Source organism: Necator americanus, chromosome III (assembly GCF_031761385.1).
Source record: "Necator americanus strain Aroian chromosome III, whole genome shotgun sequence".
In the NCBI taxonomy this organism is placed as follows: domain Eukaryota; kingdom Metazoa; phylum Nematoda; class Chromadorea; order Rhabditida; family Ancylostomatidae; genus Necator; species Necator americanus.
In genome coordinates, this window is record NC_087373.1 from 9,078,716 (window position 1) to 9,103,773 (window position 25,058).

Here is a 25,058-nt window from a genome sequence, read left to right on the forward strand (position 1 = left end):
ACAATGCTTTCTGAGTTCTTCTTAAGTAACATAAGCGCGGATGAAAGAGTTCGCAGTTCTTAAATAATCCAGAACTACTCTGAAGAGTATTCAAACTTGATTTTACACTCTTATTCCTTTGAAAGTGTAACAATTTGCAAACATTATTTAAAGTATGGGTTTTTCTCCTGTTTTGCACAACCATTAGTACAGAATATCTGTTGACATAAAATTACGTGAACGTTATCATCGTACTGATAAGGGTAAACTTTAACGTCGGCCCACGTAAACAGATAGCTTCTATGTAACAGATAGCCGTTTGCATGCGTGCTTCTAATCTCTAAACGAAAAATCTAGCCATCTCCATGCACATCCAATTCTCGTGTAAGGAAATAGACCTGTGAGGAGTACGTGAAGCGAGGTGAAGCGCAACACACGTAGTTTTCACCGTTTTGATACAGTCTAGAGTTTACAGCGTCTCATCTAGTTTTAACAAATTCGCTTTGGGTTATTGTGCGGTATTGTGGCACCACCGATGCCGTTAGACTCACACTACAACATTTTACTTTTTTCTGGTGCCGACACACCAGTTCGAGGCCTTTGGACCCGTCTCTCTGCGTTTAGGAATTTCGTCACTGACGCACACACACGTGCCAGAATAAACATGTTATTATATAGGATGATCATGATGTTTTGGAGTGAAACGAAATTCCAGAAAGCAGGAAGACGGGTCCAACGGCGTTAGTAAAGTGCGTCGGCGCAAGAAAATGATAAAAGAGTCGTATCCCTCTGCTCTTTGGGACCAGAGTGCTCAGGTAGGGAAACCTCAGAATTGGTGCGACTACACTAGAAATAGGGATCAAAGGGACCTGTACCGCGCATTATTTCTAGACGTTGTAAAGTAGGTTTTGTTGTAAAGTAAATGAGACATTGCGAACCGCTTTGCTGCTGTGACAAGCTCATGTACCCTAATGTACACATCCGTATGCCAACTCACACACCTGAGAAAGGATCCGGCTAATAGGGTGGTTACCCTCACCCTGTTTGCCGGATCCTTTCTCCAGAGTCTGGATGCACGCATGCAGACGCCTACCCAAGTAGTAGTTAGAGGTTCACATGATTTGATGTATCACCGCTAGCTTTATCAGGATGATGATGGCGTTTATGTCATTTCACTTTTGTATTCTATATTAGCTGCTGAGTAGTACTACGAAAACCTAGTCCAATACTTCGAAATGTGCTTCTAAATTCCTGCTTTAAAGTTGCTTTAAAATCTTCTTACGTGAGAATATAATTTCTAGAAAGTACTCGTGCATAAATAACCTTCTTCATTGTTGTCATACTAAGAGAAGTCTCAATTGTTTTTTTTTTGCTAATTTAATAGTTTCCTCTGAGTTTCCCGAATACTCTAGTTTCTGATAAAGCTAAGGGTGCTACGTCAAATCATGTAAAGTTCTTACCACTACTTGGGAAGGCGTCTAAGAGTTTATGTGTACTTCTTGCTAATCTGCCTACGAGACTTGCAAGTGACTGTATTAGCTCCCTAATTTTCTGGTGTTTTTGCCATCTCCAAAGTTTTAAACAGAGATTTTACTACCTCATGATCATACTTTCTTATACCATGTTACTGTGAGCTAGTGTTTCGAATACAAGGAAATGCAAATAGAACTCGCTTAGTTTTCGAGGAAGCTGCTTCGCTTCTCGGAGAAGACAATTTCAAATGAGTGACTAAAAAAAGGCATTCTCACATTTTACTTTTAGCAATACACTCAACATATGACTCTCTCTAAACATCGCTCTTAGTGTGAGTGTTAAGGCCGTCTGCTTCTGTGACGTCTCCACGAGTTATCTTCCTCTTGAATCGTATATTATGAAGCGATGAGGGATTAGAAATAGGGTGGTTCTCTTTCTTTTTCCAGACTCTAGAGAACGCGACAGAGATGTAATCGTTTTTCCTCCTTTCATCCATAGTGTAGAAACCTGAAAAAAAGAGGTCAACAGACCAACGTCATCAAACACTTCATCAAGTGTATCAGGGTAATAAAATCCGTTTGAAGCAGGCAAGAAACGAGAGAAGAGGCACTGCTGCATTTGTAGAATAAATAAAACTGAGTGGGCAGGCATATAAATGACATCATGCGGCAGAATGTGTAGCAACGACAACCGTCGGACAAGAGACGTGAACGACCGAGTTCTACCCATTGCTGAACTTTCGCTACCACAACGATTTTACGTGTTGGCCGAAATAATCGGCAACACTGTTTCACATTCCAGCACCCTCATACCCTCTGACTCTACTTAACTGATGATTACCTGACGATCACAACCATTAGTTACTTGACTTAATCGGGGGCTGATGTTATCACCCGACGCGATTACCAGCACCTTCGCCAAGGTGTGCCGTCTTTGAACATAGCTCTGCCCAACCTTCACGATCTTCTGCGAGAATTTGTACAGAATCAATCCTTTCCTCGCCATTCGATATCCTGCGACACCTTACGTCTCGCCTGAACTGCCTATCCAACCCGAGTGTGCTCAGGTCCTCTTTCATCACTTCAGTCCAGAGATTCTGTTTTTGGCCAGGTGGCCTCTTCCAGTCAGAACCCGCCAAACTCCTCAGAACTGGTTGAACAAGGCGATCCCCTGGTCTCCTTAGTATATGAAAAAAAGAAGCGGAGACGATTTCCTGCAGCCGCTTCCGATGTCCGTGCAAAATGCTGATTTCTTCCACGTGTCATCCGTCGGTACACTACACCCATTTTGTCGTGAAGATCTTCATTGTGGCATACTCTAGGCCAAAAGTAGCTGAGCAGCCGTCTAAGCAGCCTCCTTTCCGTGTAATCCGTAATCGAGCATCTTCATCACTGTAGACGCTACTGCCTAAGTCTCCGATCCATACCTCATGATGAGGCGAATTGCGTTTAGAACATGATGATGGGGTCGAACACAGGCTGTTGGGTAAAGTGCAAGAGGCAGAAACGGCCTTATCGCATTTTTGCCGAACATCTTTCTCGTAGCTGCCGTGGTTTTTCAGCGTACACCCCAGGCAAAAGAACTCATCGACGAGTTCGAAGGTAGACAAAATGTTGAAGTTTTCCAGTTTCCACTGCTATTCCACGAATATAACAACATCGTCGGCGTACTTGAGGGTCAAAGGTCACCCTGATGGCATTAAGACGATGTCGGCAGGACAATGGTCGACAGTTTTTGCGGGAACTCAGGAGCAAAACGTATACTTGAGAAATGCTCTCAACTCGCACCCATATTACATTGGTATCGGAGGAGGGTTTGGAACTAAATTTTAAATATTTTCCAAATGTGGAGCTGACCAGTCTAGAAAAAAACCTACGGAATCTTTCACCTTTATTTTTTATTGAAAAAGAGAAAGAAAGGCTTGTTTAAATAACACAAATCTAATTTACTAAAAATGTCACTACTGTTAATTTTCATTAGTCAGAGAAGGGCAGCGAAGCAAACACCATAAGAAGTACGAAGTCCGGCTTTGGCCGGAAGTTCAGACTTTATATTTTAAAAAAAATTCTACAGTTAAGTATAATCAGGAGCTTGCAGCAATGGGAATTCGCAACAATGCAAAAATTCTTAACATATAGTTGCATGTTTGTGCGTTCTGTAAAAACTTGCAATCAAATACCTCTTTTCCAAGCAACGACTGCGGCGCATATCTCAATCAACTGTTCCTAACATCCTTTTCACTGTTTTTTAGGGCCATTCTCAAAACTTGTCATTCAAAAATTCAGTGTCGGAATACTTAGAGATTCTAGAGGGATGACGGAGGTCAAGAAAAAGAATAAAGAGACAAAGCAACGTTATTCCCCTATAATATATGACAATTACTAATACAGTGTCCACCATTTTTTCGATGCAATAATTGCAGTGGGCATAGCTTTGAAGCAATATTCACCATCAATTTTTCATGCACGTCAAAGATTTTTTTTAGTTTTGTTGACGTAATGATAAGAAGGCTGGTTACCGTACCATGCGTATATAAGCGTAGAAATGAGGTTGGTGGGCCATTTTTCCATCTTTCTGCCTAGTTACCTGGTTTGACAAAATGCGTTTGGTATTGCTCCTATTTTCTATGCTACTGGTCAGTGAGGGTCAGTTTTTCTCAGGACAGTTCTGACGAAAAGCAAGATGTGTTGCAGACGGATGGAGTGATCGGTCAGGACCCACCTCCACCTCCTTCTGACAAACCACCTGGAAAAGATACCAAAGCGGAAGAAAGAAAGGATGTCGAAATTCCGCCAGCAGAACTCGAAGTGAGTAGCTTACCGTTGTTAGTCAGTGTTAGCATCAATAAGATAAAGTTTATGAGCAAAATGAAATGGATGTTAGAAATTTTGCAACTCAGTAATATGTTGTCTCTTCGTGTCTCTCGCATGACTGTTGAAGGCACTAGTGTGCAGATATGTTACCACAGCTCAAATGTCTGATCAAATCCTAGTTGACCCGACTAAGTTAGATTACTAATGCTCTGCATTAGTAATTATGGACAGTCGTAATATTCTTCCCACAAGGAAATATAGTCACCAGCAAGTATCCACAAGCGTAAATCCTAACGCACCCAAGTCGGACATCGTTATGACATCGTCGTCATGAGATGAGGTGTGTTGTTATACACGTGGACTGACAAACGGGGACGCTTACGACACCAAAAATAGCAAATGAACGCTGGAATAAATTACAGCCAATGATCAAGTTAGTGTTTGTATCCTTCCAGACAGGTGTGGTACCAAGTTATCGACCCCGGAGTTATCGACCCTGGAAGAACTACAGCGGATTTGAACCTCCGATCGATCAAGCAAGCAGCGCAACCTCTAACCGCCTGCGCTACACTATGGTATTCTTAAAATCTGATCAAGAAAGCGAAGACGGTTTTTTGCGACTGCTTTAGAGGGTGATGCAGGATGTCGATGTATTCTTCGCGTCATCTACAGTGCACCACATCCAGTTCTAAGCTAAGTTCTTCGTTATGGCACACCGTTGACCGTTTACGGCCCTGCCAAAGTCCAATTTCTACATCAGGAGAGAGCAAATTGCATATAGATAGACTCGCAGCTTCACTTCGTTTGTGATGGAGGTCGTCCACGTGAACATCGCTAAGGAGTTGAATGCAGAACTGACCTTAGCGCATTCTGCTGAATATGTCTCTTAGCTGCCCTTGTTCTTTAGCAGCCCAATGTTTTAGCAACCAACCTAAATAACCAAACTCGTCCACAATTCCAGTTGGTTGTGCACTGGATGTACAGCACAAGTCTACTATGGGTTTCTACAAGGCCACAGTTAGCCACCGTCTGAGCTGCGTTCAAGTGGAGAATCCACTGTTCGCCGGTATCAGCACTTACGGTATGTAGAAATATTGCTTGAAAAAATTGGTGCAATCAGAAACCCATCGTCAACTATCTTCACGATCTTTACTGTTTCAAGATGGATACTACACGAACTACGTGAGTAAGACAAACCGTTAATGATCGGTGAATCTAAGAACGTTGTCTTTCCACCACATAGGAAACTTGTTACTGGGGGCGAGAATTGAGTTCAGCAGGTCAACCATACGCGGAACCTCGAGAGCTGTCCTGTGAGTCTCCTTAAAAGAGTCCATGCTAAAGTGTATGCTACTCAGCTTTAGTAGCTGGCCGGGTCTATTAGCCAGATGTGCGACATTGTCTATCTACTTCACGACAACTCTTGTCCTCATGATGCGAAACTGAACTATTAGAAGATTGCCGGACACGGATGAGAAGTGCGAAACTAAGCTGGTGTTTTTTCCTTCTGCTCCGTACCCTGCTCCATCACCTTTTCAAAAACGAATTCAACTATCAACTAACTCGAAGCGAAGGCTCGCTCACTCAATCGCACCTGCACAATTTTGGGAAACGGAATTTGAAAAGCTGTAAAAGATTTGAAAAGCTCTGTAATTACAAATATGAGTGTTTAAAATGAAGGAGAATTTTGATCAGAAGTTTTTTCTCAACCAGTCTTTATAGACAGGAAAACACCCTCTGTCTCCACACATAAATCCGAGAGACAGGTGTTTCAGTTAACCCAACGAAGCTACTCGTTGCGCTCATACGAGTGGGGGACTAAGAGAACTTAATGTTTATTTCACACGATTTCGCAAAAAGTTGATTTCTCAACTGATTTCACCGCTCACATATCAATGTGCGCGCCTTCATTTCGTCAGTCTATGAATGTATAGAGTTTATCTCCAACTCATCTAAGGCCTCTGATGCGCCTGAGGGTTAACATAAGGAATGTCTGTGAACGTATTTTACCCTCGTTGCAACGTGGACTTGACTTGACTTGGGATAGAGTTATGGGAAAGGGTTAAAGTGATATGACTTGCGATGGAGTTATGGGAAAAGGTTAAAGTGATATAACATACAAGCAACAGCAAACAAGCTAATGAAAATTTACCTGAAAAAAAGAGAAAGAAAAAATGTTATTTGGAACGTAGACAGCACATAGGCAAACCCCAGCATTAGTAAATATTAGAAAAAATAAAAGCGGCAGCTTTCTTTTTTTAAAGATAAAATTTTACTACGTGTTCCACCTCTTGGCCTACCTCACTTTGTTGACGAGAGGAAATACACATTTATTCGCGTCTTCCCGAAGTGTTTTAATCATGAATATAGCTCTATTTAACCTTCTCGACCTAAGAGCTCAACTGAATTCCGTTCGTCTCTGTTCCATTCTCTGCAAAAGCTCACGTGTCGCGTGATCTGCCTCTCGATGCCGAATGCCTTCAGGTATTTCTGCATTGCCTCAGCTTCGAGCTTTCCCTCTTGTCCAGGTGGCCTTTTTCAGCTCGGATCCGAGAGACTATTTGGGATGAACAAGGGAGTCTGTTGATCTCTCCAAGATGTAAGTAGAGAAGCTAAAACGACTTTTATGGCAGCAGAAGATAGTGATTTTTTTTTCGTGTATCATCGACTGCCATACCACATCCAGTTCTGCCTGAGATTTCTTGACGTGGTATATCTTCGCCGAAATCTAGCTGTGCAGACTTTCAAGTAATTTTTTCCCACGCGATTGATCTTCGAAATCACCGTATAAGGTCCTGGCTAAGTTTTCGATTGTTACCATAGTAGAGCGGGTAGCGGATGTGTAGAATTTTAGTTTAAGTACGTGGCGAAGGGAGACGACAGCAAACATTTGGCCAACGAGTTCAATGTGAAATAGGACGTGTGGCGCCTCTGCTGCTATGCCTATCATTGCTTATCTCAAAGGCATCACCCCACGAATCTGGGGTGGTACGGATTTCAGGTGGAGAGTTCCTATGCGTAGATTATGGAAAGGAGAGTGATTCCGTCCATTTCTTCTTAATTGCCGCAAAAAAAACGGCCCGGAATATGCGGCACGCTCCAATCGGACTCGTTGTAGAAAATAGCGCGCCGAAACGCTCGAAGTCATATCTTCCTGGCCGCTTTCTGCGGCAATTAGGAAGAAAGGGGCGGAATCATCCTTCTCTACATAATCTACGACCCTGTTTACGAATATTCCACCTGAAATCCTCACCATCTCAGATTCGTGGGGTGATGCCTTCAAACTAACCACCAGTGCCACCACAACCGTTATGTGCATCCATTTGCAAGATTTATGAATACCTCAGACTTGACTAATCCTTTAAAAATTGATGATCTTAGAACAGAACAGAACACGGAGTTTAGCTGATTTTAAAGGCACCCCAAGTTTGTGAGGTGATGCCTTCAACTACTATTGTTTTCGGGAGAAATGCAGAACGCTTATCCGCGAGTCCACCCTAATCCCCACTGGAGATCATGAGAAGTCTTCTATGTTTTCTAGTTCGTCAGTTCATGGATATTATCTATAGACTACAGTTAACTTTGACCCAAAGTCAACGTCGTTATCAAGTTTCATGTTGCTTTCCGTTCTTATAACAACATCGTGGTCGATTAAGAGACGTCTTGATGGTGCCTAGACGACATGACTAGGTCAATAGGGGGCTACCCCTCACGCAATGTCATCAACACTGGAACTGAACGGCTATAGGTATGCCAGAGCCCTTAGTATTAGCTCGAGCTTTTAATTCACACAGAGTAGTAGCGTTGACGTTAGTATTGCAGCAGCTGTTAGTCGATTCATGTTATGAACAAAATGAATGGATATTCCTAGCGTTACATCAGTGTAAGTCTGAGAAAACAGGACCGATGAATGCAGTCAAAATCAGAGTTGTGGTTAACATCTGGATGTAGTCCGAAGTCCTAAATAGGTCGATGACTCCGCGCTAATCGCGTATATTAGTCGCTGGACAACATCAAAGTCAGCTGCTGATAGCACTTCTCAGTTCAGCTGCGGGTTGAAGTGATCCCTCTGAATCTGCAGTTATTTCGTGAACGACGACTTCATTAGTAGTTCTGAGGTCTAGGGCTGATTATTTCCTCTATAATGTTTCCCTTTTTGAATTACTTCACCGTTGGGGTCCAGTACTATATCCCTCCTGGAATTTACAGTGCAAGTTGTTTCTCCGAAATTTTTCTGATTGGAATCGTCAGTCGTCGGACACTTTTTTGCCGCGTGGAAAAAGGTCGGATGATGTTGAGATACAGCGTCTTAAAAGAACTTTGTTTTTCTTTTGTCCACCAACTGTCCGCTGTGTTGTGGGAATGGGTTAAACTGCTTATATTGCTTTATTACTGATTAATGTGGCAACAATTTAATTATAATTACTTTACACTCTGTTCCAGGTGGGAGTACCGGCCGTGCTTGTGCAATCCAAAGAAGTGCCTTCTTTTAACAAATTCGATTCTTTCTTTTCAACAATTTATCCAATGGTGTGCGGAAGCAGTGTCGAAGTTGGTCCCAGAATGGATGCACGAGCGAGGTACGAAATTTTAATTCTTTTCTAGTATCATACAGCGGTATTATCATACTCACAACGACGAATGCTTTAAGTGATTATGTATACCGTCGCCCTTTTTCCTTTAATTGTGCAATTTGAAAACATCACATAAACATGGCATCGTTGTTATACTGCGGAATGATGCAGGAACAGTTCAAAGAAAAACGAGAACTTAGAGACTGTTCCCTAGAATTTTACCCTACACTGTTTTATAGCCTAATAGCCTATAGCGTATAGTATAGGAGACACGTTCCTTTCAGATGCGACTGCAGCCCACCCCTTCTTCCTTCTTTCCTCTCACTCCCTTCAGCATAGTCATTCACGCAGAAATTGAAAATCAAATATAATAAATAAAATTTCAAAACAAATCAGTGAATTAGTTGCTACAAAAATAATATAATATGATGAGAAATTGACTAAAACAAATATAGATGAGTATAGATAAATATACAGCTTTAACTGGCGGCTTGCAGGTAATTTTAGCGACGAACACCCTTCACGCCTCCTCCGTCCCTTCTTGCTCCAGTGCTCCTCTTACGACCATTGCTGGGAAAATCCTAACGCATGCTTGATTTTGTTGATAATAAATGCAATCTATGTTTTGATCGGAGGCGATATTTTGGGGAGAATTGACAAATTTGTCCTTTCACAACCGAAAACTGATGTAATATTTTCTTCTATCGCTAGAATTTCGCCTTGCCCAGAAATGTGGAGTCTCTAAAGTGTAGATCTGGAGCCCTAACGAATGCGATCCAGATTCACGTATCGGTGGACAATCTAAAATAAAGAATATACATAAGGTTCTATAAGATTTCAAGAAGAATAAGAAGAAGAACACCTGTCCACGTAGCAATTTTCTCATGAAGAGAAACAACTGAACGTCGACAATTCTTTGCTAAACATGTACTGAAGATAAATACTTACTAAGATAAGCGACACATCTTCCAACGGCAATTATAGCAGTACAATCCTACCATCCCATCATTTTCTTTGTTCGTTCGTGGTTCTAAGCGATAGTCGGCTTCTCCATTTGTGTTTGCAGCTTACTCAGATGTCGCTGATTACCAATGGAGCGATAGTGATTTCGTTTTTCATGGATATTAACTATGAGACGGTGGATCGCGGCGATTCCTGTAGTTGCCCTATTCATCTGACTTATACCCAAACAGTTCAAACGCCTCCGATTTTATGCTATTCATTAAGGGTAGCTGAACAAACGTTCCCTCTTCAATCTTACGTATACTCAGTGGACATAGGGCTCTGCAATACCTGTTGCGGGCATCGCATAGATCAATCTGATTTCCTTCGGTATCAACACATGGCCATCTGTGTAATATCTGGATATCAGCCTGCCAATTAAAGGCATCACTCCACGAATCTGAGATGGTACGGATTTCAGGTGGAGTATTCGTATACGGGATCGTAGATTAAAGAGAGGGGTGATTTCGTCCATTTCTTCCTAATTGCCGTAAAAAAAACGGGCCGGAAGATACGGCTTCAGCCGTTTTGGCGCACTATTTTCTACAGGGAGTTCGACTGGAGCGCGCCAGGCTTGTGCGGCGCAGCATCTTCCGGGCCGTTTGTTACGGCAATTAGGAAGAAATGGACGGATTCACCTTTCTCTTCATAATCTACGATCCCGTATACGAATACTCTACCCGAAATACGTACCACCTCAGATTGGTGGGGTGATGCCTTTAAGCAAAGTAAATCAAATAATTGTAACACGATGTTGAGGGAATCTCACGAGTGAATGTCAAATGTCTTTCCTCCAGAAAGACTATGATTGCTTTTCTGGACTAATTTTCCTTTTAGAATATAGAGGATCGTGGAATTGAGGACAAATTCGACCAGCGGTCAATCTGCAAGCCATCTTTGCTCACCTTGATATTGAATGTGCCAAGTGTTACCGCGGCTGTTTCTCATCCTTGTACTGAACTAACTTACTGGCCGAACGAGCGCTGCAAAACACTGCTGATTTCTACGTTGTGCTTCTCGAGGCTCGTTTAGAAGCTCTCGGTTTTGACCACATCGAATATGCTAAGCTTGTTGTCAACATTATGGTGTTTTTCAGTGTTTGAAGTTTTCGTCGGAATTAGCCTTCGGTGCTGCATTTCCTGAAGGGTTTTTCGGATTCTTCCAAAAAGATAATGAGATTTTGTGGAACTGATTATCCAGTAATTTTCTGAATTTTCACAATCGCTCGTCTTGAAATTTGAAATCGCTACGGATTTTCCAGTCTATGGATATCCACGTTACTTCGACCGCGTGTTTGTTTGGCAAAAAAAAGTTTTGTCACCCATGCCATTTTTTGACGTTGAGGATTCTGGAACACAAACGCGAAGGGAATAAAAGGAATCTCAAAAGGGTTTTGTAAAAATTTGAGCAGTTCTAAATGTTAAAAAAATGGATTTTTTTTTTGCACTAACAGGTATGACTCTTAGCACATACCCGCCTCTGCGAAAGAAGGAGATAAAATCCACAACGAGATAACCAGAAATTCTTATCTTACTTCTATTTTCCTTCTGTCTTCTGCGGAATTCCATGCCAGCTATAATGTATGTCGGCGAATAATTCTATCGAAGTAAGTAAATGCTGCGGCGTGGTCCTTTGCCCTCTTTCTGGAATGAGCTTCTGGTTCTGCTTTTTCGAGTTTATCTATGAGTTGTAAAATCCTACTAAGTGATATGCTCGTAGCACGTCCTCAAATTGTCTAATGAGTACTAATTTAATAATATTTTCAGGTGCATGCCAGAATACAACGACATCGTTGAAATACAAGCAGATGATCAGTTAGAAGCAGAATTCTGTATCAGGTTCTCTTCCATCAAATGATTTTCAAAATAATAGAAATTCACTCAAGCGAAAATGGCAGTTACGGTCACGGGTCTACAGAGCGCTTCTGACTGAAAAAAATATGTTATATGCGCAACTGAGCGGGAAAAAACATATAAAGGGATAACTGGGCAATTGAATACTGTACCGATAAAGAGTGCTTAAAATGTCTGGCGTTAATCAATCCGCTTGGGACGCGCCCCCACGTTCACTTCAGTTCAGAATCGTTTGAGGTTCACGAATGTGACTTGCGACTTACAACGACTTGGGATGGCTAGCCGATGTGTTAAATCAGTGTTTTTATCCTCCCAGACAAGTCTGGTGCCAGTTTAGTTTCGACCTGGAGGGATGGAAGGGTTTGTGAGCACTAGGGCGGATTCGAACCTCTGGTCGATCGGGAGCGGAACCTCTAACCGCTACACTACACCTTCCCTACTGCGTCCGATAGCAATGACAAATTCTTTGCTTGTTGTATTAGTACGACTTTGGCAAGAGGTATTTTCCTCTTACAAAGGCGAATGAACTTCCTCAAATGGAACAAAAATAACTTGTGTGACTTAACAAAAGTAATGGCATTAGTTGATATGTTTGCCAGCATTGAAAAAGTAGGCTCGTATAGGAAGTCGGGCAGTATTTCTTCAATAACTATCCAACCAATGATTAACCAATACAGAATGCAGGTTCTTCACCGATCGCATCAACTAAGTGATATTCCCGTCGGGCTTCCCTTCCTGACGTGCACCTCATCTCGTTGATACAGTAATGACTCAGAATGAACTAAACAAATCACCTGGGAATAGTAGTGTTCTGATTAAGGATCTTTTTCTTTCAAATAATCCGAACAATAGATCACTGATAGTATTTCGAGCTCATCTCAGTCTAAGGTATGACTGGGTATTGTTCAATGTTCGATGCTGCTTTGCTGTGCACTAGTGAGATTCCAAAAACGGCGCAACATCCCACTGCACTGCGCTGGTAACCTCACTGCTCTCCCTTTTCAACTTAAATCTCAGCTCATGAAGGCATCCTCAGTGAGTCGTCTTCTTTCGCTATTGTACCAAACGCTCTTATCTAATACCTCGATTCTTTCAACTTGACAATTATAAAATTAAAGGTAGAAGGAAAGGAATTTTTGTTGCTGTTCGTTATACATAAAGCAAAAAGTAGTTTGTAACAATGATAATGTGATCCTAATAGTTTTGATCCACAAGTAATCCAGATTTGGCGATAGGTTGGGCATCAGATTTGACGATAGGCCGGGTTGTAAAAACAAATATACAAACAACCTGTAGGTTACACCCAATTTACACCCAATTTATACGAATACTCCACCTGAAATTCGTACCACCTCAGATTCGTGGGGTGATGCCTTTAAGGAAATTACCAGTGGGAAACTCTCCCCAATCCAACCAATTCCACATCAGACCTTTTTTTCCTTTTCTTTTTCTGGGATCTTAAGCATTCCCCGGTGCAGAACCTGCTCAATTCTTTCACTAGAACCTCAACTTCGCTGTTAAGTTATTTTCTGAGTCTCAGTCGCCCAGCATCTGGTTAACCTTTCCGTAAAGATGTGATACTGTCACAGACAATTATGGTGAATACATCGACCGGTGATCGTTAATGTATGATTAAGGAACTATGGAATTGTAAAGAATATGCGTGTGTAAAAAAAGTGGGTAATCCACCGAATACGTTCATTATTACAGTGCTATCAATATGTTTAGGGTGGTCATATGTAAACCCGGAAAAGGAAACGAAATGTGCGAACATGAAAGCATAAAACTTTGGTTTCCTTATGCGAGAAAATTGGTCGCTGATTCAGGAGTCGCCGACCATGCAGCCGCCAATCTTGAGGTTTGTCATCAATAGCACAAATAGTAGAAAACGGAATAAGTATGACGTGTGATGATCGTATTTGAGGTTAAAAAAGGAGAGATCGTCTTCAACGTTGACCCAGGATGCAACTTAAAATTGAATTTCCCACATACCATGCGACACAGGTAACAATAATTCACTTGATGATTCCACAGCACGGTACCAAACCTCTTCTTTCCTTGCAAACTTTGAAATATGGACTACCACCACCTGTTCGTAGACTTCAGCAATGAATTTGTATTAATTTTTAAATAACATGCTAACCTGCTCAAAAGAATCAAACAGAGATCATCAATTCACAGCACCGTTCTAAATTTAATTTGATGCTTATTTTATTCAAACCACCTATATCTGATACACTAATAATAATGTGATGAAAATAAAAATAGAACGATTCCAGCAATGTAGGAAGAATAGTGTAGTAATGTAGGTATGCCTTCCCAACAAAACTTAGAATATTTCAAACTATTTTTCTGACGCATCGTAAAAGTCTTTCTCCTAAAAATCTCGCAATAGACGGGAATAAGAATTCAAGTTTATCAAAATGGGGGTTAATGCTTAGATACGTAAAAAAAAGAAAAAAGCGATATCAGGCGGAAACCTACCAAGAAAGCGTCAACAACGGTTCACTCTTTCATGCCAAGTTTTGTTCTCTTTGTGCTAAAAGGAATTTAACACATGGAATGCTGAAATGCACCCAAATGTTTAAAATATGATTCACTGTAAAAATTAAATTCTTTTAATGAGGATATTCCCAGGAAGCTATCAAGACAAGAGTTCCCTACAACTATAGATTAAAGGCATCACCCCACGAATCTGAGGTGGTACAGATTTTAAGTGGAGTATTCATATACGGGATCGTAGATTATGGAGAGAAAGCTGATTCCGTCCATTTCTTCCTAATTACCGTAAGAAACGGCCTGGAAGATACGGCTTCGAGCGATTCGGGCACGCTATTTTCTAGAACGAGTTCGATTGCAGCGCGCCAGCCTTCTGCACGCGCCGCATCTTCCGGGCCGTTTTTTACGGCATTTGGGAAGAAATGGACGGAATCACTCCCCACTCCGTAATCTACTTTCCCGTATACGAATACTCCATCTGAAATATAGGAGGTACAGATTTCAGATGGAGTATTCCTCTTCAGATTAATAGGGTGATGCCTTTAATGTTACATCTGAGTTCCATCATTCAATAGTAATTGATAGTTAATCATAAACTCCGTTCGATAAAAATTATTTTTTTTTAAATTAATGAATAAATCTGATCAAAGACGTTTCTGCAGTTAACTCCTTATTCACTATACATACTTTTCTGCTGAAAACGTGGAAGAGGTTCACTGTTTGGAGTATTCTGTAGCTCTCCAATCTGCACGTGAAACGTTTCGAATTCCTGGAATTAAAGATGAAATGGCTGCTTTAACCACGATTCTTTTAATACATATTCGAACGCCTACCTGTTGGTGTAGAAAACTCAACTATGAAAAATCGCTCTAGTTTTGATGTCTCGTCGCAAACTAGACTTTACATTTGACTGCTTAATAAAATTACATATCTCAAGATTTTCGTTTCATTATTCGTTTCCACACCACTTAAAAATTTGTTCTGCATCTCATAGACTTGCAACCTTTCAAAGTATTACGGTGAAAGTAACCTCATTCTTCTTAATTCTGGATCTGGTAATTGATAGCCACTACCTAATCACTAAGCTTAAGACAAACATTTTTTTTTTTGAAAAGGAAACACGAAGTTTAGTGTGCGTTAATAGGTAGAATTTTAGTAGAATTTTATGATTCAGTAGAAACGCTGAGATAAATGTAGTTATGGCGAGAAAATATTAGAACTACGCGAAAGACCTTTGTAACCAACTTACAACTTTATGGTGCCTTTGCTGGGCAGTACCTTTAATTATCCAGAATCTTTTATTTGTTTTGTATGCAAAAGAATTTGAATTCAGATTTCTTAACAAACCTCCGGGCATTAGGCAGATGATGAAAAAATATCCGGGCTTCTACCTTCAGCCTGCATTCCATCATCCGCGAGTGAGTTCCATGTATTTTATTAGCTAATCTGGTGACCTTGGAAGTATGCAGGTCACTCCCTAGTCTCTTGAGGCATTGACTGCACGGTCGTCCGCACATTTTCAAAATGTGATAGAGCTGTTTGCATAATCTTTGAGAATGTTGATAATTCGACCGATGTGGAAGAAATTCTCAATAATAACTTGAATTAATCGGCGGTTGGTCTAATGCGTGACATGCTTGCATGTTCATACAGTAGTATCATCCTTGAGCATAGGTCTGCCCTACCATCAAGATCCTTAGCAAAAACGCAGAATTAATCTACTCGTTGCTGTTCCATATTTCACAAAGCATGACGTCTTGCTTGAAGGCATTACTTCACGAATCTGAGGTGGTACGGATACGGAGGTGGAGTATTCGTATACGGGGTTGTAGATTATGGAGAGGGTGGCGATTCCGCTCATTTCTTCCTAATTGCCGTAATAAACAGAACGGAAGATACTTCTTCGAGCGTTCTGGCGCACTATTTTCTACAACGTTACTGCCTACACGTATAAAGAGGGTCCCGGCGCATTTTCGAGCATGCCGCCGTATCACGCCTCGGCAGAGCAATTGGCGATGGTCCGTATCCTGGTGAAATCCACCGTCACTACTACCTAAATAGCTACTACCACTACTCTGCGTTCCTATCTCTGGTCATACGCTGCATCTCTGGATAAGATTACAAGATTCCCCCTCAAAATTTGGTCAGAAAATCCCACTCAATCTCGGATATTTCTGCTTTTCCAAAACAATTTTGTAGCTCGTAAATTTTATGGTTACCTGGAGATGCAGCTTATGATCAGAGGTAGGTGCCCAGAGTTAGCTATTCAGGTAGCAAGCACGCTGGATTTCATGATACAGATCATCGTCAATTGCTCTGCCGAGGCGTGATCGCGACATGCTCGAAAATGCGCTGGATCCCACTTTACGCATCCTTTATTACTTACTATTAGCGGCGCAACCGTCACAAACGATGGTTCGTTAAAGGCATGACCCCACGAATCTGAGGTGGTACGGATTTCAGGTTGAGTATTCGTATACGGGACCGTAGATTATGGAGAGAAGTGTAACTCCGTCCATTTCTTCCTGATTGCCGTAAAAATTGGCTCGGAAGATATGGCTTCGAGCGTTCCGGCGCGCTATTTTCTACAACAAGTTCGATTTGAGCGCGCCAGGCCGTGTGCACACGTCGCGTCTTTCGGGCCGTTTTTTTACGCCAATTAGCAAGAAATGGACGGAATCACCCTCCTCTCATAATCTATTATGCTGTATACGAATACTCCACCTGAAATCCGTACCACCTCAGATTTGTGAGGTGATGCCTTTGACATCGCGCTCTTATGGTTATGAAGATGAGCGCTGTTGTGGTCTGCTTTTCTGACGTTGTCTTTGAGTAAACTGTTTACTAAGTCATATTTTGTGGGATGACAAGGTCAAATTGTGAAACTGTATTAAAAAGGAACACTTGCTGGCACAGTTCCACTGTCCATACAGCGAAAAAAGGATGAATATCAATGACGTCAATAGTTGCATGAATGCGCTTTTCGTGATATCCCGATATCCGCAAACAACTATTTCCACAGTTTTCGCCTAATTCATTTTCATATAAGAGGTTTGCAAAGAAAGTGCGAAAAATTGATGGAAACGATCGTTGCTGAAAGGTATCTTCAACGAACTACTCATATCCGTGATCGGCACCATCCAGTTATATTGTTAAACGTCAAGTTCCGTATAATTCTATAAGATGCAAAAGTGAAACACGATTATAAATGTTCCACCCTTTCCTTGCCTTGTCAAATTCCTCATCTCTGCTCACCACAGCACCGTTGAATACGTTATTCCGTCCTCTCGTTTAATATTGTCCCGCAAATTATATCATACACCCTATTTCAAAGTCTCTATGTGTGATATACGTTGCCTTCCTGTGTGATATACAATGCAGATCAGTGTCCGTTAGCAACATCTCATTGCGTGCTGCAAGAGGCCCGTTTAACTACAAAGCTCTAAAGGCAGCATACCACGCATTTGACGTAGTGAGGGAATCTACGGCAGAAAGAGATGGAGTTGTGGATTGCGGATCAGGGATGTTTTCGCTTACCTCTTTGCGATCGTCTTAGTAAACGACGTGATAACCGCTTTAGTTTCTAAGCGGAACGTTAGAATGTTCTTCTATGCATATGTTCGGTCTCCTCAGCAACCTATTCATAGGTTTCACTCAAATAGACAGTCGAGAAGAACTCACTGGCTTTCGACCGTTGCCCAACGATATGCGGTACATGTACAAGCAACTGAAATCGTTGTGAAAAACGAAGTCTTTCACACTATTTTTTTTTGCTACGATTGGGGAGAGATGAGCGAAACCACCACTGATTCCGCACTCTACGATCCCGTATAGAGTTTGTCCATCAAATATTCATACCATATCAGATTTGTGGGGTGATGCCTTCATGCCGCTCTGGCCGAAACTGTTCGTGGGAACTTGCGTCATAAAGTCGGACATTTGTGCTTCTATAAAAGTAGATGCTTCAATTGTATTCCTATGGTTATCCAATTACTTGTGATAAGTTCTGCAGAGACTCTACAAAGGCGGTAACACGATCTTTTTGGGAGAGCCTTTTCAACTAGGAAAGAACGTAATAAAAAGTATTCGATGCTACGCTGAGTAAGTTTCAAAAGTTTATTTGTTTCGTTTTCTTGCAAAAATGCTGATTGTGCTAAATTGTAAAGAATTAAGATGTGATGAAGGTCAGCTGTTCTTCTTCAAGATGAATCCGAATACTCCCTTCTACGCGAAAATCTTCGTTGATGCAGCTGTTTGTGATTGGTTTGTTTCCTAAAGTTCTGAAAACGCCTCAAATAGAAAACTAATAATATAATAACGATAATAACAGACTGTTTCTAGGTTTAAGGTCTGCATAGCTGGCCAACAAGGGTCAATCAAAGAGAAGTTCTTCTGCCGTGACGCCGATATGGTCAATGTTTACGTCAGAAATGGCTTTGTCGTTATGCCTGGAGCCAGTACGTTCTGTTTCTCTCACTATACATACGTTATTCAGTCTTCAAAAGTACACTCAACACCTGAAAAGCACTCCAGAGAGATAAATGTATAAAACATCACATCACAAAACACGACGTTTTGATCGGTTCATTTATAATTTCAGCAGATTATTTCTCTACCATTTCCCTGTTCTGAACAAAGATAGGGTTCCAAACGCCTAGACATGGGCCACGTGAGAAAAAAGTATAGAAACTTTCGAGTGAACAAATTCGGGGCACAACGGCATTTTATACCTTCTACCTTTCATTAAGCTTTGAAATAGTAATGTGTCACAAATCCTGAGAACTAAATGATTGAGTGAAGTGGAAAAAATGCACTAATATTCCAACTTTGTTTGAATAGTATTAGAGTCTTCTGTTTTTTTGTTGATGAATCTCAATCATAGGGACAGAACTAATACAATTATTAAACATTTTTGAACTTCCACAAAATTGCAAGAAAAATACGATAGTTGTTTCGCTATTTCCTGCTTGTTCAGCTGTTACATAGTGGACTGGCCGAGATAAATTATGTATGATCCCAAAACACTTAGCGGTTTCAATTGAAACACCGATTAACTACGGTGGAATTTTCGTAAAGAGGGCCAGAAATTCGTGAGACATGATCACAGTTTGAGACCTGAAAACTGGGACAGGTTTACCTTTACTTTGAAGTTATTTCTAGTTGTGAGCGGCGCTTTGATATTCAGATGGAAGATTGTAATCATGACCTAGGGTATTCTAAGTTGTCGTGAACGTCGTCGACGAAGCTCTTGAGCCGCAACCAGGTGAGGTATCACCAGCCGATCTCACTGGTGTTACCAGTCTTTCTCAACAGTTTTCTAGTTTTGTATCTCCTGGGATCCACTTTAGTTTCCTTTTAGTTCATCTTTCGTCGATTATTCTCACACGTCCATGCTTATCTTTTGGTCGCGCTTCATCGCGATGATAAGACATTTGTCTCTGCTCGGGGCTGCGAAAGTCGGCTACAAATTGTGTGCGCTAAACACCAAAATATCTTTCAAATCCTCCTTAGGCGGTGAGAGATTTCTTGGATGTGGTGTCGGTGGCTACATCTTTGCAGTGTAAGAGGGCGCCAGAAGCACCGTCGAGTGGATCACGTGAGCACGTAGGTCTCGGTCACTCAAAATGTGCGTTGTTTCTCTGCGAGTGCGAAGGGTCCCCAAATCGCGGGTTCCATTGAAAATCTGGATCCCGGTATTCTTTCCAGCTCTTGCTTTCCCACCCACCCATCATCCAAGATGTCTGCGAGCTTCATATCCAGCTAAGTTTTCAGTTGGTCAGCCGCGCACCAAAACCTATCCCGTAGGCCTTCCTTGAAGGTGTTAAGCTTCTCTTGTTATCCACACTAGCGTTCTTCAAGTTCATTTATCGTCCATTTTGGGTCGCAAAGACGGGCACTTTTCTGAAGCAGGAGCTGCAGAAAAGTGCAGAGACCGCCTAGGCGTTGCGCGCGCCCTTTAAGCTTTCAAAAAGATCTCTCAAGGGCTTTCCGACTAGTAAGTAACTTCCTAAAAGTGGCAGCGGTCTCCACCCACGTCTTCTCTGCGTAATGGAGCGCTAGATAAACATTCGAGTCGAACAGATGAATGCGGAGCTCTAGGTCCATGAGTTGGTCTGTAGCTTCCGTAACGGATGCGAATGCTGCTCCTGCTGCTTTCATCCTTCTATTCGTTCTTTCTTCAAGTCATCCTACATATTCATGGAAGGTTTGAGGTATACGCATGAAGAGGCTTCAAGAAGCTCGATGAAGATGCGTAAGCGGCTGCTCCCGAAGCATCTATGTAGCATTACCTTGTCGCACCCTCTTTCCAAAGGTAAAGAGCGCAGTAAGCACTGACAGTACTGCATTCCTTTCCACGACTGAGGAACCTTCAAGTTGCATTCCTCCGCTCTACTATCTTTGAGGGGAATTTTTTATCAACATGTGTACTCTTTTCTCCTGAGCCAGCGATTTTATTATCCACCGTAATGCAGCCGTAAAAAGCACCAGCGACATATGTAGCATTACCTTGTCGCATCCTTTTTCCAACGGTAATGAGCACAGCCAGCACTGACAGTACAGCATTCCTTTCTCCGCTCCTTTTCTTTCGTTTCATTCGTTTCTCCGTTGAAGGCTTTCTCATGGTGGACGAAAGTTAGGACAAGGGGCAGGTGATATTCCCTGCAAACACGACAAGGCAAAGACTTGCAGTTGAAACGCTGAAAGAATTCAACCTGTCCTTGAGTTTGGGCTCCATCCAGATATACGCATGAGGGTGATCCTAGCGAACACTTTGTGTAAGACGCTCAGCAAGCATATTGGACGGTAGTTTCAAAGGTAATCTCGGTCACCATTGTAACGTTCTGAAGATAAGACTTCATGAGCGTCGCTAGAATTGCATGAAGCGGATGGTCAGCAGCCTGAAGAATGTCTGGAGATATAAAATCTGGTCCGGAGCTGTACCAGATCTCATGATTGATCGCAGCTCGCAGCGACTTCTCACTTTTTTTTTCGAATTAAAATGAAAAGTAGCGTATTTTCCTTGGGAAACTTGAGAAAATGGCTAACTATTTTTCTTTTAATTACGATATAATGGTATATGTATGCGTGTTTCGCCATTTTCAATTCAAGCCCCATCTCCAGCAAATAAAGGTTTTAAAGAACTGCGTTCGTAGAAAAGCTATTTAATGTCAGTGTAAAAGTTGCCTCATCAGTCAGTTTCAATGAAATAATCGATCAATTATAGTTTACTATTTGTTACCTGACAACATTTCTTAAAACATGATCAAATTTCCGTGAATTAATTTGATCAAACTTTCAACTAATTCATTGCTTTCTTCAGTGAATGGAGCCACTATAAGACTGGTGAAGAGCACTAAACCCGGCCCAAGAAATGAAATGTATAAGAAACGTCCCACTCAAATAGGTTTTGATTTTGATGGTGAAAGGGTAGGCAAAACACCGTTCAACGTGCTTTGTTTTTGTAAAACAACAAATATGCTGATTCAGTTCTCGATATGGTCTGTTGGAAGAGAACGCGTAGCATCTTCCGTTAATGTCAATCATGACGGTCATATTGTCTTGTATTTTTCTCATCACAACTGCCTTGTTAAGAAATACGGGATAATGCATCTTGTAGATTTTAAAAAATGCTGAAGCACATCTGTTCCGTTGAAGCGTAAATATTTAGGGTGAAAATAATGGAATAGTTTATCAAATAGACAGAACGAAATCAATCGATGGTGTATCAACTGGTAAAGGTGGTTTTGTCACTTATTCGCCCGCTCCTACACGAAGTCCATTGCCTACAGTGGAAACGGTGAGCATGTAGAGTTTTATTTTCTGTTGAACTTTACATGGGCAAACCCTCCTTGTACTTATTGGAATTGTGCTTATTAAGGAAAAAGCGACACCTAATATATCTGCCGTTGCAGTTGTAACAACAACCTCATCACGAGGTATTGGAGACCTTATCGGAGCAGGTAATATTTTAAAAAGTGTAAGAATGAGAGATTGCTGAACAGAAAATGTTTCTAGTTGTCAGAAGACAGCCCAGTAACTGCACTGTATTTTATTTACAATTAGGAGATTAGGGGACATTGATCAAGTATTTTGCAACACGCCTACATAAGTGTTTAGTTGTTGACATAGCAAGTTTGATCAGCTTTCTTGCCTATGAAACAAGAGATGACGAAACTGTGAATGAGTTTTCGCCCCAGCCACGAGAAGATAATTGTGCGCAAAGCTGAATCTCACTAATGACTTTTTTCGTCGTTCATTTCTTGAACATCTTAAGCAATCTTCAAGAGGCAGTCTCTTTGGGAAAGTATTCACTTTACTTTCAATAAATACTTCCAAATACAAAGTATAAATTAATAAGGATCAGCTAGCTTTATTTTGATCGGTTATCATCAATGTTCCCTTGTTTTTTTTTTATCAACATCTTAACCATAAGCGATTCAATCCTTAGGTATTGGCCAATCAATTAGAAGAGCTCGAACAGGATGGCTGATTTGGGCTGTGTTTTATGGGTTTTTCATTGGTGCCTGTATTGCATTAATACCCGGAGGCGCCTTAATGTATTTTGGTCGTCGTACCATCTACGGAGATTGGTAGAACATTTTTGTCCTAGAATCAAATAGTGTTTACAGTGATATCGTTACTCTAATGTTATAGGTATCGTGGAATGTACAAGCGCTATGGTTGTGATGCATCAGGTATTACTGGTGGAGTTACGGGAAGTCAATTCGGAACCACTACAAGTGGAGGTCTACAAATTCTCGTTCTTCTTCAAAATTTTTGTTTTCTTAACTCAAATGTTTGTTTGTCTCTGACATCCAGAAGAAATCCTCAATTATATATGTATGTATATATTCATATGTATATCAAAAGATTAAATATTACAGTAGGAGGCTTGTCTACAATTGGCACTACAACAGCAGGAGGAACTACTGGAGGCACTACAATGGGCACCACAGGCGGTACTACGATGGGAACAACAGGAGCTACTTCCACCTCAGGAGGCACGGAAGGCATGACTGGAGGAACGTCTACGGAAGGAGGCACGACTGGTGGAACGTCAGAAGGAGGTACATCAGGTATATCAGGAGCTACCTCAACAGGCGATATGGTAGCTATGTAAAATATCGGAGTAATAAATATTTTTGTTCGGTTTCAATTGCGAGGTATACGAACGTTCAACGCTTCTAACTCGTTCGTCATTTTGGTTGTCAACACTTGAAGACCATAACACTCGGAGCGGTTGACACGAATGTTCACAGAAGGCTGATAAGATCCTGAAACTTTCGTGAACTTCACAGAAACAATTTAATCTTAAGCGAAAGCAAGATTTTAGATTTTTTATGTGGTTTTCCGGAAAAGCAGGTGACCTCCCATCAAACAGGTATTTTAGCGGTGCACCTGTTCCAACTTCTTTTCAGAGTCGGAATTTCCAAGCGTACCATCATCGAGATTTCTTATAATACGCGTGTGATATAACCACGGAAAGGACTTCAATTTTTTTTTCGCGTGTTGAGGCAGACAAAGTGAGCATCATATGAAATCTGGAAACAAGTGAAAGAAACAAGTTCTAACTTTTTTGATCATGTGTAGTCGCAAACAAGACAAAACCGCACACTTTTGCAAATAAACTCAGAAATGTTTTTTTTTTGCTGACCCTTAAAGGCATCACCCCACGAATCTGAGATGGTACGGATTTCAGGTGGAGTATTCGTATACGGGAGACTATGGAGAGGGGGTGATCCCGTCCATTTCTTTCTAATTGCCGTAAAAAACGGCCCGGAAGACGCGGCGCGTGCACAAGGCTGGCGCGCTCCGATCGAACTCGTTTGTAGAAAATAGCGCGCCGGATCGCTCGAAGCCGTATCGTTAGGAAGGAATGGACGGAATCAGCTTTCTCTCCATAATCTACGATACCGTATACGAATACTCCACCTGATATCCGTACCACCTCAGATTCGTGGTGTGATGCCTTTAAACTAAGCACCAGTGCCACCACAACCGTTATGTGTATCCATTTACAAGATTTATGAATACCTCAGACTTGACTAATCCTTTAAAAATTGATGATCTGAGAACAGAACAGAACACAGAGTTTAGCTGATTTTAACCTAACTATAACTGCGGTCACGGTCTACAGTTATGAGCTTACAGACAGACGAACACGATATGGATATACAATGAAAACATGCATTCACGTCATGAGATGATCGTTATCGCTGAGTTCCGAGAGTATTTTGAATATCTTGAATCGTAGTGAAGGTATTTTTAGGTTGCTGTATCCTCTGAAGAAAACATTTCTAAAGCCTAGCTATAGATTCGCAAGTCACGCTGATAAAAGGATCGACGGTAGTCGGGAAAAGAGAACGTTGAAACGCCCTTTGAAGACGGCGGGTGAACCAGCTGAAAGCTCGGTTGGACATTGCTCAAGGATCTCGCCAGCGTAAAAGGTCACGCACGAAACTTAAGCACATCTTGGCAGACAACGATGAGAGAAGGAAATGAAAGGAAATAGTGCTGACACTTCTAAAATCAGTGAAGATGCTCATATAAATACCTAAGTAAGTAATTACAGCAAAGTTAATTAACTACTTCAACTAAACGGCTATCGAATATAATGAGATATATTAAAATCAGTCTGAACGTCAGTCTAACGCTGGAAGTTCAGAGTGGTTTTAATGTAATATATTTCAGCATAGCTACGCTGGTCCTCACTTCGCTCGCGTTTACCGAAAAATACACCTCCGTCTTCACTCAAATCAATAAAACTCAACTCAATAAAAATTAATAGTAGCATTTTCTTGAAGTTTTACTACAGAATTGAACGTTTCTTTTTCTAACAACACTTTTTTCGTTCTCTTTAGGAA

At 41.3% G+C, this 25,058-nt stretch overlaps 2 protein-coding genes across 3 annotated transcripts; one reads left to right on the plus strand and one right to left on the minus strand.

Moving 5' to 3' along the window:
- Positions 1-2,341: 2,341 nt before the first annotated feature.
- On the minus strand, positions 2,342-2,985 carry RB195_009039 (uncharacterized protein; the record flags this gene model as incomplete). The annotated part of the gene is made up of 2 exons (XM_064195850.1): positions 2,342-2,630; positions 2,879-2,985. The coding sequence occupies 2 exons, from the start codon at positions 2,983-2,985 to the stop codon at positions 2,342-2,344; spliced, it is 396 nt and encodes a 131-aa protein (XP_064046995.1).
- Positions 2,986-4,051: 1,066 nt separating this feature from the next.
- RB195_009040 (uncharacterized protein) lies at positions 4,052-23,314 on the plus strand (the record flags this gene model as incomplete). 2 transcript variants are annotated; one of them, XM_064195851.1, is made up of 17 exons in its annotated part: positions 4,052-4,087; positions 4,146-4,259; positions 8,709-8,845; positions 11,608-11,679; positions 13,423-13,552; positions 13,619-13,698; positions 15,527-15,611; positions 18,206-18,294; positions 18,367-18,456; positions 18,535-18,650; positions 21,515-21,621; positions 21,682-21,807; positions 21,863-21,991; positions 22,073-22,154; positions 22,643-22,784; positions 22,849-22,940; positions 23,079-23,314. In XM_064195851.1, 17 exons carry the CDS (start codon positions 4,052-4,054, stop codon positions 23,312-23,314), a joined length of 1,863 nt encoding a protein of 620 aa, XP_064046996.1. The 2 variants fall into 2 exon arrangements, with proteins under 2 accessions (XP_064046996.1, XP_064046997.1); XM_064195852.1 differs by having other exon boundaries at positions 4,079-4,087.
- Between the last annotated feature and the right edge of the window lie 1,744 nt (positions 23,315-25,058).